The sequence below is a fragment of the Liolophura sinensis genome, chromosome 1, assembly GCF_032854445.1.
Source record: "Liolophura sinensis isolate JHLJ2023 chromosome 1, CUHK_Ljap_v2, whole genome shotgun sequence".
Taxonomy (NCBI): domain Eukaryota; kingdom Metazoa; phylum Mollusca; class Polyplacophora; order Chitonida; family Chitonidae; genus Liolophura; species Liolophura sinensis.
Window position 1 is genome coordinate 35055816 of NC_088295.1, and position 21432 is coordinate 35077247.

At 37.6% G+C, this 21432-nt stretch overlaps 1 protein-coding gene across 2 annotated transcripts in view; it reads right to left on the reverse strand.

Annotated features, from left to right (window-relative positions):
- The window catches only part of LOC135469372 (E3 ubiquitin-protein ligase SMURF2-like), a 47549-nt gene that overhangs the window by 17140 nt on the left and 8977 nt on the right, over positions 1-21432 (reverse strand). For both annotated transcript variants that reach the window (XM_064748013.1, XM_064748005.1), the window contains exons 2-5: positions 14111-14149; positions 7351-7459; positions 6857-6990; positions 3103-3274 (exon numbers count right to left, since the gene is read on the reverse strand). In XM_064748013.1, coding sequence (XP_064604083.1) covers positions 3103-3274; positions 6857-6990; positions 7351-7459; positions 14111-14149 — 454 coding nt within the window. The remainder of the gene's footprint in view (positions 1-3102; positions 3275-6856; positions 6991-7350; positions 7460-14110; positions 14150-21432) is intronic.

The window sequence follows — 21432 nt, forward strand, 5'->3', positions numbered from 1 at the left end:
CTACCAATGAAGGTACATTTACACACATGTATAAACTGTTAAATTATTCCTGGAGACTATTCATCCTGTAACTGGTAAAAATTCATGTAAGTGATCTTTTGTGAAAAGCTTAATGTCATATTGTTAATATTCCAGCAACATCATGCGTAAATTCAAGTGAAAAGATGTACTTATGCCACTATCAGTTGAGATTCCAGGAATCTGTTAAGTTTACCTAAATGTCAGTGACTGTCTACAAGTCTGAGAGGCAGGTTTATACACCTATCCGTGGTACTCCAAAGCCCTCCTTGTGGAGTTATGTCAGTCTTGTGGACTGATGGACAAGGTGTCTCCTAGCCCCAGAGTTTATCCTTACTATCATGTGACAGAGTTTTGGCCTGACACAATCTACAGACTATAGTGTGAGGGTGTAGTCTCTAGACAAGGGTCATCCAGGTCAGGAAAAGGGCTGGTTATCTCTGCTTCCCCTCAACCTTTACTGTTCTACACCAAAGGTCAGGGACCAGCTTGTTGTGGTTTAGACTCAAGCTGCAGTTCAGTACCACACAACTATCCTCTCCATTCCACACAAGATGCAGCCATGGGGGGTGGGGGGTGGGGGGTGGGGGTGGGGGCACATGCCCACTCATTGATGATTGTGTTTTGTATGTTTCTCCCTTCAGTACTACACAGAGTAAAAGGTTAAAAGTCAGGATGTTGTGAAGTAGGGCATAGGGCAAGAAGAAGTGAAATGCTGGTATCCCTCTTCACTATTCCTGTGTACATGTGTCTCTCCTCTACAGCTAATGACTTGGCCTGTTTTAACTTCCCATTTATCAATGCATTAAAACCCCATCAGTAGATGTGCTCCTGCTTATTCTGCACCTGCCTACCATTTGAATACCCCCATATGTAACAATAGACCCTCCCTGTACAGTTTTTGAAAGTCTATCTGCATCAGTGCGTTGACTTATGACCTAATATCAGAGTGGACCATATGATAAAGAGGGTCGAGCAGCTGTGGTCATTTATCAGCTTGTCAAAAAGAACTGAGGGCGTCTTATGATACCATGTTCCCCTCCTTAAAAACTGTCTGCTAGCCCAAGCCTATAGTAAACAGACAGATTACAGGTCGAAAATAGATGTAACACCACCGAATGGTACAAACTGAGACAGTGTACAGGTTGAAGATAGTATTCCCATACTACAAGCTGGGAGAAACAGCTCCCAGCAGGCAGATGTACAAACAGGATGTACATGCTGGACTCATAAGCTACAATAATGTGTAATTCAGTTGTTATTGCTTGAGGTTTATCGCTGTTAGATCATGTCTCTGTGAAATCTTTTCCAGACAAACCTTACCTACATTTTACTTCATGTGACTACATGTTCCTAGCCAAAAACACTAATAATTATTATTATTTTTTTTTTGAAAGGCAGAAAAATGAGACAATCCTTACTCTGAAATTCATTTAAATATTAACCAGATTAGTGCTTAAGGCTGAATTCCAACATTTTTGACCTATATCATAGTGTACAGATTTACGAATGGAGGAATTCCATCCAAATGGTGAAACATACAACAAAATACCATGTATAATATATTTCTGGTATACATTTATAATGCTTGACTTAAATTAGGAAAAAATGTTTAGTTGAATTTCAGAAATATGGAATGGTGTCTTGTTATGAAAAATTTTTGCCATGAGATGCTCTTCTCTATGAATATCCAGAAACTTTATAAAACTTCACAACAGCTCATCAGACTTTACTGCGTGATTCATTTCACTACAATGAACAGAACTACCCAGGCTTATCTTCAAGTATAGGTAAGTTATCCAATTTATCTTCACAATATATAAATAATGAGCCTGCAAAGTATCATCATCGAAGAATGGTATTCAACCTTCTACGTGCATAAGAAATGTGCAAAAAAAAGTAATGCCAGGACAAAAGAACTTTACTTGTCATTCTTATTAAATACAATTTATCCGTAAAATGTACACAGCAAGAACTAGAACAACACCCTAAGCCACATACGCTTTACACATGGGTACATTTATTTGTATTTCGAGGAAGCCAAATTCATTTCCTTAGGGCCACTGGAGATTTCAAACCTTAAAATGAAAGCTTAATTTTGAATGAAATGCTTTGAGCACAAAATCCTAAATCCTCAAATAGGGACTATGGGCTGCATGTAACAGCAACTGTTTATCACTACAGCTGGTCAAGGAGTAAATCATGCAGCAAATGCAATTTCAGATAGGATGGATTATCAGATCTTAAACATAAGTCATAAATGATGTAGCTAGTATTATTTTCCCATGTGCTCTGTAGCAACATACTACAGTTCATGTATAGTATAACTAGTGCATCTACCTGTAACTCATTATCATAATATTATTTGAATACAAGAAAAATTTTTTCCTCTCCAGCCGTACGTGGGAAGGTCTTGCAGCAACTTGCAGATGGTTGTGGGTTTCCGCCGGGCTTTGCCCAGTTTCCTCCCTCCCATTATGATGTTGGCCGCGGTCGTATAAGTGAAATACTCTTGAATATGGTATAAAACACCAATCAAATAAATAAATAAATAAATAAGAAAAAATGTTTCTGTATTTTTTTTTTAATGTTATCTGAAGTGTATACATTCTGTCAACATAATTCGTTCAAATCTGGTCAATGCTTTCCACTGAATTTAATTATTGTAGTAACTGCAGCAGTAATATCAACATACAAAGGCTGTACACCCTGTGGACACATACAGTATATGTAGCTCCACACCACTACCAATTCTAAGACAGGCGTGACAGACCTGATGTAAATGTACATGCTCTAGCAATTTACACGCACACTTTGTTTATTCTGTTATGCTTGGAGTGTTGGGAGAGATGTCTGTGTACTCATAGTGTACAGCATTACTGCATGTGTACTTATAACACACGGCAATGGAGTATGAGAACTTGCACTAGTAAGACACAGCTTGCTAAAGAGGCACGAAACTGTCTTTTTACATGTTGCTCTTAGACGCATAAAAACTTTCTATTGTGAACAGACAAGAACAGACGAAAATATAATCTGTTACATGTAGTAGTATTATGTGTAGATACAAAATAAGCTACTCACCCCTCAGGTAACTCGTTGGGATCATAGGGAATAGATGAGGGGATTCCTGTAGCATCAGCCACCATAGGTCCAGAGCCGCCCCTGTCCCGCGAGATCAGACTTATCACAATCTGTCCCCGGACCGCATCGTTGTCCGTGTCCCCAGCATTCCTCTGAAGGTCTAACCGTTGGACTGTAAAAGATAATCGAGGTAATACCACTGGCTGCCGCCGTATTTCCACCTCCAACATTGAGACATGGACAGGGGCTGGGTCTTCTACAGCACACACAAAACAGCTCACTGACGATCTCTGCAGCGGCTCAGACGTTTTGGAGGGTAATATCCCAAACAGGCACACAGAGAAAAATTTACTTAGAGCTCAGAAAACATCCAGGGCGAAAGGTAACGAAAAAAAAAAACAATGACACAAAACTGTGCTGGAGTAAGCTCAGGAAAACATGGAGGTAAAGATTGGAATTGCAGCAGAGAAGGGTGGCTGCCAAATTAGTTGTTGCCGACAGGTTGAGCTATAGGTGCAATGTGTGGCAGTGTTGCCAGCAGCCCGTGTTAGTATCACATTACCCTGAGTCTTTGGGGAGAAAGAGAAAAAGAGAGAGAGGGGGACTGGCCAGAGATCCTCACTCAGTCAGTTACACACACAGCCTGGCTAGGGGAGGAGAGGAGTGTACTCTATAACTCTGACATCTTCCACCACTAAATATATCTGCCGTACTCTGCTCAACATTATCCAAACGCCTATCTCTAGAGAAAGAATCTGGGAATCTTTTCAGAGCAATTACCTGGACGCCCTACTGTAAGCCTGGCAAGTTTCGTTTGCTCTGTTTCCCACATGTGGTGTTCGTATTAAATTAGCCTTGGCCCATAAGCCCAATTCACTTTGAAAAACACTTTTACATACTACTATTTATTTACTTCATTGGTGTTTTATACCGTACTCAAGAATATTTCACTTATACCACAATGGCCAGCACCATGGTGGGAGGAAACCGGGCAGAGCCCACGGAAACCCACGACCATCTGCAGGTTGCTGGCAGACTTACATACAACAAACCAAGTGCTGGTAATACATTTATTATTTCCACTACCATCTTCTGTCCAACATAGCTTTGACAAAAATTCCACGCTAGCACAGCCACATGTCTCGTTGATACTTCCTTATATTTGCTATACACCTGACAGTATTTTATACCAGTACAAATTTCATGTTCATATACATGTAGATATCACCTAAATGTTTACTCCTCAAACATCTTCTTTGCTTCTCCATGTCAACCAATAGTTCCCGCAATAAACACTTTATCAACATACATTTTACTTCACCCACAGAAGATGAAGACACTTGAATATTTTGACCCATATCATAATTGCCTTCATACACAAACATCTTGCGTCCATCACAGGATTTTAGTACTTCAGACGTGTTCATTTTTTTCCCCCTTATCTTCCATAAATGCTGTCACATTTAGAATAGTACATTATAGAATTACAAATGGTATTAAATAAAGAAACATTACTCAAGCACCCAATGGGACAGGAAATTTTCAGCAATTGCATATCTGCTTATCAAAATATCAGCAAAAAAAAAAACTGACGTCAACTAAATTTTAAATTTATTTCATAAATTTTGTTATTGTAATTTAATTTTGGCCAGAAATAAGAACAAGGGTGTTGTTTATTTGTTAACAGTTTCTTCCATATTTTTTCGGGCTGCGGTCCATGCAAGATGTGCCCAGTTTTTGAAACCCTATCTAGCTACTTGAGGTCTGTCTGCTCAGTGGGTGGGACAAAGCTCTTGGGGAGCAGCCGGTCATGCACTAGTCCTGTATGCTATAAAGAGGAGACAGGAGAGATAACTACACTAGAGCTGGAATCATTCATCAGAAAGGCCCTCTTCACAGGTGAGGCCAGGAACCTTACCTCATAGTCTCCAGTCAAACCTAGCTTCACCAGAACGCAATAAATCTTTACCTTCTAATAAAAATCTGCACAGACAGACAGCTCCAACAGCTGCTCTGCTTTAGCTGTCTTCAACTTACACACATCTTGAAAGGCCTCTTTAAAGTGCTTCTGCGGTCACGCTGACAAAACTAACAGCTAAGTAACTGTTTATTTTTTCCTTAGACTCAGAGGGCTTACCCTTGATCACGTACTACACAAATGTCCTACTATACAAGTTTACCTTCTTACTGTACAATCTCGGAAATTCACATATAACATTGTTTCTATTCCTAGTTTTTATTTACTGTAACTGGTACAATAAGATTCTTCAACTACACTCCCTTGATTAGCACGCATAGTTTAACTTCCATAATGTAAAATAAAGTAAACTAAAACACTTTCACTCTTTGCACACATCAGTATGTAATATACTTTGGTATTACTTGAAGGCATACATGTGAGTGTACACGTATGTTTACGTGCACTGGCTTTAGCTATGTGATCAATGCAAGTACATTTATTTGCAGAGTACATGCTGTCTGTGAAGTAGAACAAGTTATGCTTTCCCTGAGCTCCAGATGAGCACACTGCTATGTCAGTTTTTGAGTTGATGTCATAAAACTTACCTGGTAAAAAATGGTCTGACAGGGATGCTCATGCTGAACTACCACTTCAAGCTGACTTGATGTGGCAGGTCTCTACCTCGTAACCAGGTATATTATAGTATACTAGAATACTACGGTCTTGTTTACATGGCCAGAAACACTACACAGGCTGTTACAGATGAAGGAACACAAGAGATGCTGAGCACATACAGCTGTTACTCCAACTAAACTACACCTGTTCCAAACTCTACCTATCATTTAGTTATGTTAAAAAGAAGACGCCAAATAGATATACATAACTGGTCTTTACGGCATCATTTTTCTAAACACTCGACACCTTGAACCACTCTTGCAAAGATGCATTCAGTCCTACATCCAGTTCAGGTCCTATAATGCTCACATACAGTTACAGAACTAAAAACTTAAATCTACTTCTATTTTCTGCCCAAACATATGTCACTGAGGTCATGAGATTAGGTCAAAGCCCTTAACCTTATTGTGGATAAAAATCATTTGAATGGACAAATCAAGGCAAAAAAGAAACAAAAATTTGAAGAGTCAACAGAGTCACTGCAGAATAAGGAATGCAAGCCTACGGGCTTGTCTTGCTTATAAATGTAACACAAGATCATTGGTTAAGGAAACCACTGTATATAATTAAGGACTCAATTTTGAGGAGACTTATAGAAATAACCCAAGGTTCACATGTGTGGGTGTGGTTTAGGGGATTCCTGTGCAGGTGCTTGGAATAAGCTTGCATACAATATTTTGTAATAGTAACACAATATCTGCCTACATTTGCCTATTGAACTTTTCACCATCTGATAGTTCATCTTACCACAACTGTCTAGGCAATTTAAAGCAAACCTTATTGGCCTAGATGTGGATATAAAATAACACATGACTGTGAATGTCAAACCTCTCCAGCCTTATGTATTTCCCTAGTCACTTCCCAGAAGTGTCCCAGTCCCTTCCATGACACAATAACAATAATACAAACCAATCAATATTGACATTTTTTTTTACACAATTTAAAATGAACAATATAGCATAAATGGAGTTTACAGTTTCTTGAAAGTCAAAAAAATATCTGCAATAATTTCATGTTCCATTTTCATTACCTATTAATTTTGTGATGAGAATATATATACATTTAAGTAAAATGTGACAAACAATAAAACTAAAGCCTTTATGTATTTCATGGACTCACAGCCTGTATCTTTGAGCCTCTGTATTGCATTGGACATGATGCGTACGCACCCCAGGAAGCCAGCTCCCTGCTTTTTGTGGATTTTCTTATGATTCCATACACTAATAGTAATGGAGTCTTTGTGACCAATATATCTGAAATTCAAAATATCATTAAATTATACATAAAACCACCGCTGTGATAAAATTCATGCAAAGAACAACTGAAATAAAAATAGCTGATATTTATAACTGTTATGCTCATGAGTTGAGCTACTGTGCCAAGGGAGGCAACTTTTGTGAACACAAATCCACACTCACTGTGAAAGTCGTGAAATAGTAGACTGGTAAGGTAAGGGTTATCAGCCACATCATATCTACTTAAAAATAATTCCTGGAATTTTTTGATTTCTGTTATTCAAAAACATACCATAATGAACACTTATTCTTAGGCATAACATATACATATATAAATTTGAAATCAAATTATTTTCTGTAGCTTGCACATGAACTTACAGGTCATAGTGCTGATTCCATTTTGGATCTAATGTGTTTTTACACATATCCGTGGAGTGACATTGTCCTGATCCATCCACGCTGATCTTTGCGAAAGGATCAGGCAGACCTAAAACATACAAAACAACACCTTAACAAAACTGATCTTTTTGACTAATAAAAAGCTGCAGTCCTATCAAAACTTAATATAAGCTAGACAAATAGTTCCGTTAAACACTGATACAGATTCTGAAGGAAATAAAATGTATGTTCAAACTGGGAATGAGTATGATAGATATATATATATATATATATATATATATCAAACTGTGGTGTTACATAAGGGAGACAACTTGCTACAGCATAATGTACAACACTGACTCAGTTAGCTCCCCTTATCAACAGAAATGTGAAATATTTTTGTAGAGCTTATGTGAACATGATTACAGCGCAATAAAGTGCACCAATGATTTTTTACTACAAATGAGACCATTTGAATTCAAAAATTCGCCATGAAATTATAAGCATTAGTCAAGAGAAGCATTTTCTCAACAACTTAAACCACTTTTGCATGTTATGAAGAAATTCATTTCAAGATATTGCAGAAATACTGAAAAAAAATTTGTAATTACCACAGGGCACAAAACAAGCCCAGCAACATAAGAATATGTATACATGTATTGTTTTTCAAATCAATCCACATGAAAATAAATCAAGCTGAAAGTAGGGTTTAGTCCGATATCAACACTAGAGCTAAAGTAAGAGCAAAATGCCAGCACATTACTTTGATTCTAAACACAATTTGACCTTGAAACTGAACTGCTGACATCTGGTGCTGGTGGGAGACATTCTTATGTAAGTGACAGACATGCAGTCTGCCAAACACACACAGCTGTATGTAGCCCTGCAGGGAATGCTGGCATATGCTATAACACACCCCTGGCCTGTTTATTATGGTCGCTCTCAATATTTACAATACCACCACTCATATACTGGGTTTCCACAAACTGGTACACATGGTCTATAAGCCTAGGTCAACAGACAAACCTTTGCATTGGTTTTCATTCCTAAAACACTCAATATTTTGTTACAAATTCCTGATTAAACCCATCTGTCTAAACTGTTTCTACTATCCCACAATAAAACTACATAACAGCTCAATACACAGATCACTCACAGCGTGCAGAGGACCTTAATTGATACCAGTTTCATTATTATACAATCTACTGCAGAAAAAGTCCACCAAACTGAATTAGCTCACCTCAATTGATCAAGTGTATTGATTACTTGATGAAGTACTGTGTCAGAGTAGTAATTGTAAAGTTGTGTACAGTGCATCCGTAACACATAAAATCATTAAAAAATATTATTCCTCCCATAAAAGCTTTCGTTAATGAGTTCATTAACCACAATCAGTCTAGAGTCATTAGTGTAACCTGGGCAGAAGTATGGGAGTATCTAGAGCTGGTTACCAGATAGTACACGTCTTATCCCATTAGGTTATAACATGTCACACTTCTACTTGTGTGTACACGCATATGTAATTATATTGATGCAATAAATTGATACAAATCTATCAGCATAAATGGAAATGACATTGGCATGCGAATATAATCTTCATGAATTAATTTTTGCCTTTAACCTCAAAAAAGTAGGAAGAAATAAGAGAAAAAACAATTTCCTGGAAGCCTGGTCATACATTGTAAACATGGCTACCAGGCTTCAGGATCATAAATCTAATTGGTTTGATGGATCATCAAAGAGGCCTGTGGCACATCAAGGAACAGATCATACATGTGCACACATACACATCTGCTTGCTCTGTGTACTGACCAGTTATTCATGGTCAGGGTCACATTTTCAAGCCGATTATGAACCAGTTGAGACAACCAGGGAATTTGCAAACAGCATATTGATGCAGATATTACAACAATATACCATGTTCATACCAGACCAATACACTGTTCAGTATTGTACAAGTCAGCTATAGCCAGTCATTTAATGCAAGGAATGCATGCATATGACCTGAAGTTTTGTCCATGACCTGTCCTGCGAGTGTAAACCCATTCCCGAGTTGAAATGTTGCTGAAATCCACAGAAATATTTCCTTCTCACTCATGAATATAACTTGCTGTCATGGCGAGTCGGGTGTCCTAAAATCGCACCAAAAGATACGGAAATCAACCTAACGAGACAAGAACATGCAACCTGTCTTATAACCACTCATCATGGATGTAGAATGGAAAGAACAATTTATCCGGTCAGTCGAGCGAGAAATATTAATTCTAGGTTCCAGTCAAGGCTTGCGGCTATCATGTGGGCATCTGCTGTTTTCTGCCCGAGGCTTCAGATAAAATCCAAAGACGCACCCAACGCGTCGCATGTGCACACCATGATTCTGAAGACAGTAAAGTCAGAACTTTATCAGATTTTCTGTATATAACTAGTATGAAATGAATCTAATACGTAGGAGTGATTTCTCTTCAATCCTCAACAGAAACTGACTAGTGTTTTAGAGTGGATCTACGGGTCCACTTCAAACTGCCTTGTGGAATGGACCTACGGTTTTTTAATTCAACAATTCAGGTAAATATCAGAAATTGTTGAAAATACACCTCCATGTTTAATTTAGTGGAACTAATGTACTGTTGGTCTGTATAAATCTTTATGAAACAAGTAAATTGCCCATCTTTGCAAGTCAATTCGAAAATTACAAACTAAAAGTCTATCTGAGACAAGTATTTGTACCTAATGTCAATTTGGGAGGCGAGTGTAAATATTTACAATAGGGTTGACTTGATTGTAATTTTTGCTTACAAGTTACAACTATCACAGCTTAGAATCCTTTCATGAAAGAGGGTGTCAAATGTAAGTTAGAGCTGCAAGGGTAGTTACAACGAACTTACAATCTCTTTATGCAAGCCAAACCAGATACTATACATGTACACTGTACTTCAGAAGAGGAGGAAGTATCAGGAAGTAATACTACCAATTGCTGTTATCACCAGAGCCGAATCACAGAAGCAGGAATTGATTGTGTCAACACGGGAAACTAATGGTGCCCTGGCACTTTGTTCAGGGACAAGTTACACGTCATCAGTCAAACAGATCAATATGTTAAAGACACACTAAGAAATTCAGGGAAGTGATCGTCAGTAACACATGGCTTGGGCCTGCTATTGTCCTACATGTACAGGGGATTTGGTTATTAAAAAGAATGTGAAAGAACAAAACTCCATACCAGTGTTACAACGTTGTAATAATCATACAGTTAACACAAATACAGTACATAAATGTGCTGTCTGCATTTAAAGTCTGAATAGATTAATGTATAGTTATAATGACAGAATAATGAATCATATGTGTCTCACAGCTAATATCTGAATGTAGACCTGATGAAGGAAGTATGATTAGCTCTATTTCAGAATGTGACAGAAATATCAAAAATACAACACTAATTAATTTATATGCTCTCTCCTTAATATAGACAACTACATGTACAAGTACAGTATGTAGTGCACTATTTTTGAATTTTCTTGATTTAAATCCTTCGTAATTCAAGTTTGCATGTGTATGAAGTGTTCTAAATCAAAAGCAGAGTACTGAAAAGAAGTTTCAATGTAAAGTGAAATAGTGACAACCTTTACACACTTATTTTCACATTCAAAACATTTTACACTTCAAAAATTGATGTTTGATGGAAGGAAAAGTTTTTAAAATAAATCACCCAAATCAACAGCAGACAGAATTTAGAATTTAAGAATACTGACTAAAAGATTTAACTTTCATTGTATTGTCAATTGTTTTCATGCACTTAGATACAAGCACAATAAGTGTCTAAGATACCTTACCCTTTCTGCTGCATGTTGTATGTTTGGAGATTCAAGAAATATCCCTCTGTCTAGAATGTGCCAAATGTCAGGACTGAGGACAATATTTCCTGACGGAGTCTGGCTGTCTGTTAATCACACATCATTCTGTCTTTATTAAACATGGCTCCATTAAGACAGCCATTGTTGAGTTGTTATGAGTCAGGCTGCAGTCTGTTGTCTATTGTGTGCCCAGTGGGGTGATTGCTGACTGATTAGGCACATGGCCCCTCTAAGTCTGCCTTACATGCCCTTCTTTACTAAACAATGCTTCTCTTGCCTCCCTTCTGTCAGGCCAAACTTACAGAGGCCTAATCCCAGGATTAAAGTAAAATGGAATAAGAGCCTTGCTATACTGGTTCAAAACTAAGCATTGTCAGCTGTTCCTCATGTTTGGCCATGTCAAGCACATCTCTGGACTTTTCAAGTCAGTACTGACCACATCTTAACCTAGTCATTATGGGGTTTTCAGGACAATCTCCTTAATCACTCCATTGGGATGAGAGATATTCATGTTCAACTTCATCGACCACAGGCTAACTAATTCTTTTAACTGGCCATTAAGGTTTTAATGGACAAAGGCACTGGAGTCAAATATTAATTATAATTTTGAATCAACTGTCGAGGTGGGGGGGGGGGGTTGATTATTTACAGGTCCTGGCATTTGCGCCCCCCTCCTCAACCCCATCTTTCATATCCTTGTCCCAAAGAGAAATGACGACATGATCTAACACTGAGTGTGTGTTTGACAGCATGTCTGACACGATGTTACTGGAGGAGACAGAGGACTGGTAAAAGACATTAATAAGGCTTCAGCCAGGCAATTATGCCACTTTCACAAAACTCTGTGAATCAATATTTCCATATATTGTGCTATAACCTTATCAATGTCTTTTGCGAAAAAATTTTGAAAAATATGGCTCATAAAGTTTTGTAAAAGTGGACCTAGTGGCTTTTTGCACTCTCTCACCTGATAATACAGTCAAGGTACTTCCAAATAAATTTGACGGCAGCCTATTACATTCCAGAGGACTTTGGATTTCATGACATTGTTATATATTACTGCCTTTCAAAACAGATATTAGTTGACATCAAACGTGGTAGCTACGTATAAATATGTCATATTTAAATCTACTTAGTTAGTTATTGATGGTAAAAATGAATTCAAATTCCCCCAAAAATAATGTTACATTTTTCTTCATCTATTTACAAATGACATAGGAGATTGAAACATACTGTACATTATTATGTTCATAATACATGTACATGTCAGTAATTCAACAAAATAGGATTTTTTGGAACAACAAGTCTTAAATACCTTTAATAATTATTTTTTTTTTGCTGCATACATGTAGTTCTTTATATTACAATATCCTGTAAAATAACTTGTGTGAATGAAATACATTACAGAAAACTAAATAATTACAGAAATTGGATTTCCATTCAAAAAAATATGAAAAAGCTGGATCTTGAAAACTGCCTTCATGAGAGATAAAGCCAACAAAACTGGTTATTAATGTCTGCGTATAATTATAATTATATAACAGACTGTTGCTCATTAGGACACCAGCTTTTGTTACGTTAAAAAAAAAACTCTACTGACACTTTGCCATTTAAATCCCTAAACAGGTTTTCACACTAGAAGTCTGATTCAAACAGGGTATGAATTTACATACAGACAATTCCATTTCAAATATTAATTCAGAGAAATATGGCAAAGAAAAGTTACCCTAGACACTGGTGATGATGTCATCACAGGGTAGAGGCTGGGTTAGGCAAGACGGGATATCCTTGAACAATTACCATCACAAGACTGTCTCCATAAACCACATTTGGCTGTATGATTCATTCACAATAATACTCCTTCTGTTAACACTAATAGGTTTTATAACCTTTGTTCCAGCAACTGGAGCAAATAAATCTGCACACAAGAGGACAAGGAACTACAAACTACAAGTGCACCGTGATATCGCAGGCCTTCAGTACATAAGCAATTGGTTCACTAATTCCTGACAACATTATGAATGCTTAACATCTGTACCCGTTTCACTTTTCCTTTCCAGAAACTCCACATAAGAAGTAGAAAAAAAGCAAGATTAGATGTTACATTTTGAATTTATATGTCTATTTATTTCAAATCATTTTCAAATGTGATTTCTGACAGTGGTTGGAAAGGAACCCAAATACTGAGTATCAATCTACCCAACTTGTAAACTTGTACTTGTAAATCTCATCAGTGGAGAACAACCCAATGTACAGGTAATCTACTCTATCACATGTACATGAATGTGTCTGGGGCTTGTTGAACTTTCACAAGATTTCTGAATTTTTACAGTATGGTACATGTACTTGTGCCATGAGACTGCTAGATACATTAATATCGCTTTTTTAGAGTCCAAATAAACTTATGAAAGGGCTCCATCAATAACCGAGGCCACATGTTTTATTATGTGTACACAACAGGCAGTAATTTCTCCACGTTCACATCAGTCTACTGGATCAAGCAGTCTCTGTATATGGCTGTACAAGTCTCCTTTCACATGCAGATCTGTGTACATGTCTACACACAGCTGGCCAGCTGGGCTATCAAAAGTCACTGTAAATCTGTCCTAAACGGAACTTCTGATAAACACAGCTCACATTTCACAGCAATTCATATTTTTTCAAGCTCCATGAACCATGTTTATAAACTGATAGAGCGCCTCTGAATTTTTCTCACCAACCAATTTTGTGAGCATGTACACACACACAAAAATACATGTATATACTATGAATGTAATAGACATATACGTATATAGTATACCTGTAGACCCTTTCCATTAAACACATCAAACTCTAGGCACCTGAAAGGGGGAAGTACATGTATTTACAACCCGAATCTATTCTACTCAAATATGAAAATGTATACTCACGGAAAAAATCCTTCTTTGCAAGATTCTTTGCACACAATACTGAAACAGAAGACATAACGTTGGATAAGTGACCAGGTAAGGAAGATTTCAAGACACTTAACACTCGTGGGAAATTACATGTGCAATGAACTGTATGTGCAACCTCAGCTGTACCCAGCACATAGAGCTATGACAAGATCGCATGGAAATGTTACGTTGTACATACTACTTCTTACATCCACAGTAAATCGCGAATGCTCTATAACCAAATAACCATTAACCGCTAGATCCATCACATAAGGTAAAGCCAAGACATTATTTGACCTGCCCTAATAAAGGTCAAGCGAACCCTAACAATCCAAATATTTCCAGCAACAAAGACATCATACAGGTGTGTAAGTACAATGAAAATGGACACCAGCCAAGATAGATACATTTATTTGTTTATTTATTTCACCAATACAATGCCAGACAGGTTTATGAAGTTAATGTACTTAGTCCAGGTATACAAAGACAATTCCCCAGACTCAAAAACCACAACTAAACTAGTAATCTGATCACATGACTATTCACCTGTGCAGTGGGCGAGACTTGAGCCAAATACTGTACACAAGTATATGTAAACCAGTGAAAGCTTCAAGATTTAAATACATGTACATAATATATGTACATCATCAACACCATACATAGCTTATTGGAGTTGGATGACATCAAGATTCCATGTTACCTTTCTCATCAAACACATGTATATAAACCTCAGAATAAGAACCAGCCACTTACAACAGAACATACCTGCACAAAGGCACATTAACTCCTGTGCTGCAAAACTCATTGACCACAGACATGTGCATGTGGGATCAATGGACTGATGACTGCATGCACATGCTATACAGACTAATTAATACAGTACATGTACTATTACATGGAAGTAACATTTGGGCAGGAAACAGATGTTGTCAGGAATGTGTCACAGGCAACTATTGTATATTGGCAATTTCTTACTAATATAATTTTACCCTTGTGTTACCGTTGTTTTACCCTTATCTCACCCCAAGCACCCAGAAGACACAGAGAGAGATTTACCCATATCTAAATTCAACACATTATTTGAATATGATGATGACAAAGGTTTGGGAGTGTAATGTCACGCTTCAAAATGAAAGAGTTGATTTGTTATTGCTTCTCTTACTGCTCTATAGTACATGTACCATATCATGATACAAGTACAAACAAAACTATTCTCTACACTACAAAACTCTGTAAAACAGAGTAATACTGTACATAAGTACATACATATACACAAAACTTCACAAGCCACCATTTCTACCTAAATGTATATTCCTTTGTATAATGTACTTAAATGAACATCTACTGTTGTTGAGTCATATTCATCAGTTAGAGTCTTAAATGGTGAGAGAAAGGACATGATCACCTCCACACTATAGGAACCTGATGCACTTCTATTACAATCAGACAATCACATATATCTATATATATATATATATACATGTATATATATATATATATATATATATATATATACACATACACATGTACCATGATCAGATCATATACAAGTACAATGAAGGTAATCCGGTGCTTTTTCTATTCTCTTCCCATACACATATGTATGCCTCAATTTGGATTGTGTGGCCTGTGAGGATAATAGCAAGGATTCTGTCTGTCTGACGCTCTAAGCCAGCCAGCCAGCCAGCCTATCACTTTGTCTGCCACAGGGTGCTCATCCAGTCTCAACTACTATACCGGTAGCAGAATGGATTCAGGCTGGCTGCTCGGAAATTTTGTCAGAAGGCTTTTGACTCCATGGATATTTATGAGCCGATCAAAAAAAGTGACAAAATGTGTGGCAAAAAAGTACTAATTCCATCCATTTGATCAGAAGTAATTATGACATCCGCCTGATGATTAGCACTTTAGCTGGAGGATTGATTGATAACAGTAAACCATGCCACATATCAAAGTGCAAACACATGTATGGTAATGAAAGATCTGAATGCAGCAGTCGTTTGCTGCAGCACATTTTATGCTGTCCCCAGCTAACTTCTACAAGCACCCTAGTCTCATAACAAGGGTTGTTGCCCTGGAGATAACTTACAGTCCAAATTACTCATTTTTCTTCTATGGTCATGAAGCAAAGGGATTTACATCTAGGCTACAACGGACTCACTGATACTAGCCTAGCACAAATAGTTACATATGGTAGACATATACACCAGTATACATGTGCCCACAAAGTCTGCCCAGGAAGATATCTATTATAACTAATTGAATAAATACATTAACCCTCACTGTTTTAGTTATGGAGTCAGCATGCTGGCTAGTCTATCCAGTTGAGGGTCATGCCTGCAGCTGTGGTCTAACTTTTGTCTGCCAAAGGCTTGACTGGCAATTTGGAGGGCTTGTTTGCCTAGTAAACATGACAAGGGTATCCTATTTGACCCGGCCATTCTCCCCTTAAAACAAAGGCAAACTCAGCAAACACAGCAATTGGGATATAAAAACCATTCAAAAATTCAGCTCTGCTTCACATGCTGCTAAACAATCGCCCAGCATTTTGGATACATTCTTCACGGAGCCATTCCTGAAATACCATGAATGCTTTATCAAAAACCTGGACCTTATGCACAGTGACACTGGCCAGCTAGGATGACACCAAAAGGAAGAGAATAAATATGAAAACTTTTTGAAACCAGACAAACTATTTTAAACTAATTTCTGAAATAAAATGAAAAGTATCAGATTTGCATGACAAAAAGTTCTGCTTGTACATGAAGTGCAGAGAAAATACATACATGCATGTATACACTAAATCCATGTGTATTTATTATAGCCTTTATGTACATTGTACAGTAGTAAGCCCTTAATTACTGTGAACTTTCCAGGGCAGTAGCTATCACTGGATAACAGGGTCTCACTCTCATGCACCTACACTGTGGACGTCCATGTACATGTACATACATCATCCATGTATAATGAGTACTAATGCTAGCTGGTTATGGTGTATATGCATACATGTGTACACTGTCCTCATCCTTAACTGAACTAAATGCATCACAACTACAGATAATACATCTACATGGATGTTAAGTTAAAAACTACTGTCACCTGAGATTTGACCTGGTCATGATAAAAGAGTCAGTAGAGACGACAGTAAGGCTGACCCAAAAACTAACTAGACCTAGACACTGGCAAGTTTAACTGTACAGGGATTAAAACAGACATTTTGACCAGATTTAAAGTTGAAGGACTCTATCCAACTAGCATGTATACATCGATTTACATATGCAAGACTATCAGATGAACACACAAAACAGTCACAATAACCCTGAACGAGAGCTAAACCTGTGGCACCAGCATTTCCTAAAATCTGCCTTTCTGTCACTTTCAGAAGGTTTACATAAGTCAGGGGTCAGTATTTTAACTATGAAGAGCAACTACTCCATCTGTGTGGCTCACTTTGTCCCTACACCCTTGCTCTGTGTCCTGGTACACTGACATAGTCCACACAGGAAGGAAACTGAAATTCAGGAAGGACACTCATGTGTACTTACTGCCACAAAGCTTTTAACAATGGTAAATTCAAAGTGAACGCTGAAGTAATTCAGTTTCTGTTCATTATATAAATCCACTTATATTAGCGACAAACAACACAAATGACTTTGCTTATTCTCCCCCTCCCCACCAAAATAAATCCAACTACACGTAAAAATACTTCATGACTTTTGGTGGCATGTATATGTACAAGCAGGTCACAATAATTTACACTTTACAAAATGCAGTGTAAACAAAATACTTAGGGTACTTCAATATTCCTGCAATCCCTATTTGCAAGTAAATGAATTTGCATTGCCTTTTGTTTCAAACAATAAATTGCTTCAACAGTTTGACATTTGAATGTACAATTACTACAGGGTCATGAGAACATCTGGCTATATGTACACAAATATCATGACATTATCATCAGACTTTTATATATCCCGTCCTTACTAAGGATGATCATTTGCATACTGATTAATTCTGCTTTCAATAGTGGCGGTCATGGGAAATTCTGAGGAGACTCGATGTCCCAGGCAAAGACCCCCTGCAGCCATGACTTCATGACCAAGTCTTAAGAGGATTTCTCTTAACAAGGCTAGGGTAAGATTGTACATGCAGGTGTAAGTGGAGCTTTCCTCTGCCACTAACCCACATCTGACAGCCCATTGAGAGATCACACAGCCAACAAGCCATCACTGCACTGAGTGACAGCCCATCTCACTCATTACCATAGCTCAATGTCTACAGGCACAAACGTTCAAGTACTGGTGAGGAGTGATCGGTAATAATAGCACAGGGCCATGCTCTCTCTTGTTTTCCTCTCCCTAATTAATGTGAGAACTAGGATCCCCCTAGACAACACAAAGTCTGATCTGATGTTTTTTATCACTTCAGAAGTAAATATCCATATCTGATTATGCACATGTAATACTGCCTGGTCTCCCAGCACAAATACCACAGGCTCAGTCCTAAGTCTATCAGCTGGGGGTCAGCGCTCACATACCAGTTTACTTTATAAAACCAGTAGATGAATGTGGACAAACACTGCACGCTGGGAAACCCTATGAACATTGCTCTTCAACTCTCAACAATCTATAGGCTATAAGAACAAGAGAAGTGCCATTATGGCCCCTGTGGCCTTGAGTCTAACATACATGTTAGTGTGCATGTACATATTCGTATATAATGAGCTGTGTGCAGTGCTTTGTAGGCTCAACACTGCATGAAATTTATATTTCATAGGCTAATGTCCAAGGCTGACTGATAATTCAATTGAGAAAAGTGAAATTTAAAATTACATCACATCTGAAATTTTCTTCAAATTTAAACCTGTCAGTATGAACACGGAGAAAATGGCCACCCATTCTAGCCTACAATGTAAATATATATATATCACCAAGGGTTTTACGGTCATATGTATATTGGAGCTAATGACAGTCACACACATGCACTTGACATGCACATTCACTATACTTTGCGTTTTAAAAGATATATTACTTCAGCCTATTTTGCAGTGTCTGGAAAACACAAACTGAAATTCCCTCTTCTTTCTTTTTTTTTTTTTTGAACACCATACACTGAATACAATAAGTGAGATTTCAACCTTCATCTGGTAGGAAAAAAAGCTATACAACAAAAACCATGATCAATGCACGATCCCAGGGTACTGTACATGCATGTGTTACAGGTAAATGTGCCTTAGACTCAGTAATGACATAATTGGCTTTTCAGCACGCCATTTTAAAAGGCTAACATTCTACAAGTTCACAAAGTGTCTGGATTGGCATGAATTACCCTGAATGCAGAGGAAAGCTTGTTGCTCCATGAACACAGAATGTGAGAGTGAGTTAGGTACAGCTGCCTGTGGTTCTGTCAGTGTTTGATCAGCCAAGTACCAACACATGTACTGTGACTGACAGGCCTGTCCTCTTCAGGCAGGACCTCATAGTGCGGCCTGGGCCTAACCCAGACACAGGACACACTTCTTGACCACAGCTGTCAACCTGGAAAGGTTTAATACCAGATGTAAACAGGGACTTTACAGATCTTCCCAGGCAGGTAGACCATCCATAGCCTGGTGGCTCCTAACCCAGGGTTAATCTGATCAGAACCTTCAGACATGTTAGAGGCCAGCTATCTGTTATACATGTAGCCCTCACCACACTCACTACATGTAGCTGTTCTAAAAAAACCCACAGATATTCAGACCAATTATCGGCATTTAAAACTCCTAAAATTACTGAATGCATGTACACAAAACTGGTTATTCTCAACGTTGCACAACCATACACACATGTACACTAACCAATGTTTAATATAGCCCAACACACAGAAGATACCCTCAACCATTAGGTCTGTAATGAAATAAATCTCAGATAATATCGGCAAAAAAAATGTGCTAGATTTTAAGATACAAATTCTGCAAAAACACACCCACGACCATGGGCAGATAGTTACTAGTACAAGGACAGTGTAAGTTAAAAATTTAAAGTGAAACTACAGGTGCATTAGAAAACACCTTTCACATATGTAAAAGGCAATTTTGCATAATTTAACATAAACCTACAGTTTACACATTACAATGAAAGGTTTGAGGGTTTCTAATTCTTTCAGTAATACATGTACTGTATGTGTTACAGTGGTGATAGCAGTATAACTGTCCTGTATGTCCAAAGCTCAGTTATTAATATACTGGTTGCGCATGTACATTGTCCCCATTTCTTTATGCTCTTGAATATGTTTAAGATCCAGGACACACATAATGTACCTTCTCTGTATAGTGACCCTCGCAGATGTACACGGACTGACCTACAAGCAGGCATCACAGGTATATTCATAATTATACGTGTACATACCGTATATATATAAACATACATCACAGGTAGAAAAAACAAATAACAGATACACCTAGCAGTTAATTACGCATTTGTCTACTTCCTAATTAATACCACGACCTGAAGAAATCAGATTGGATCAACATAATTCAGCTTCTTCTCAATATGTCTTAATTATTTATATTACTGTCAGGCTATTAAAAGTATTTTAATTAATCCTGAAGAATACAATACACAGTACGTATATATATATATATATATATATATATATATATATATATATATATATATATATATATATATATATTTGAGCATGGTCTTTTATTTATCGTTCTTTGCTTATTTTTGGTATGTTTATACATTAACATCCTTAGTCTCAGGGCAAGGTGGGAATACATCTACTCCATCAACTCCACTTTTTTTTTTCCTAGAGCTACAGTATGTCTGTCTATGCATACACCAGGCACATATAGCTACAGGACATACTGTCCAAATAATCAATTATACATAGGCACTGGGCCCTTAAAAAAACTGCTGCAAAACCACATAGTTTTTATCTTATTTCAAATTTCAAGACTATCCAGGCCCAACATTCATAACATCCAGACTACCTAAAATAAATATGCAACACTTACACAAACAAAAATAAATGTAACATTTCATTGTTAGTTGACCGATTCGGTGGCTTAATGGTTAGAGTGTCTGGTTCAAAGTCAGGATGATCAAACCCGGGTCAGGTCATACCAAAAAGAAAAATGGCATTTGTTTCTGCCTGGCTTGCCCTTTAGCACTGATAGGTTAGAGCAAGGAAACAGGACTGGCTGACCCAATGTCAGTATAATGTGACTGGGTGGGGTGTCAGTATAATGTGACTGAGTTGGGTGTCAGTATAATGTGACTGAGTGGGGTGTCATGTCTGGTGTCTTCTGCATGATGATGGGGGCATCACAT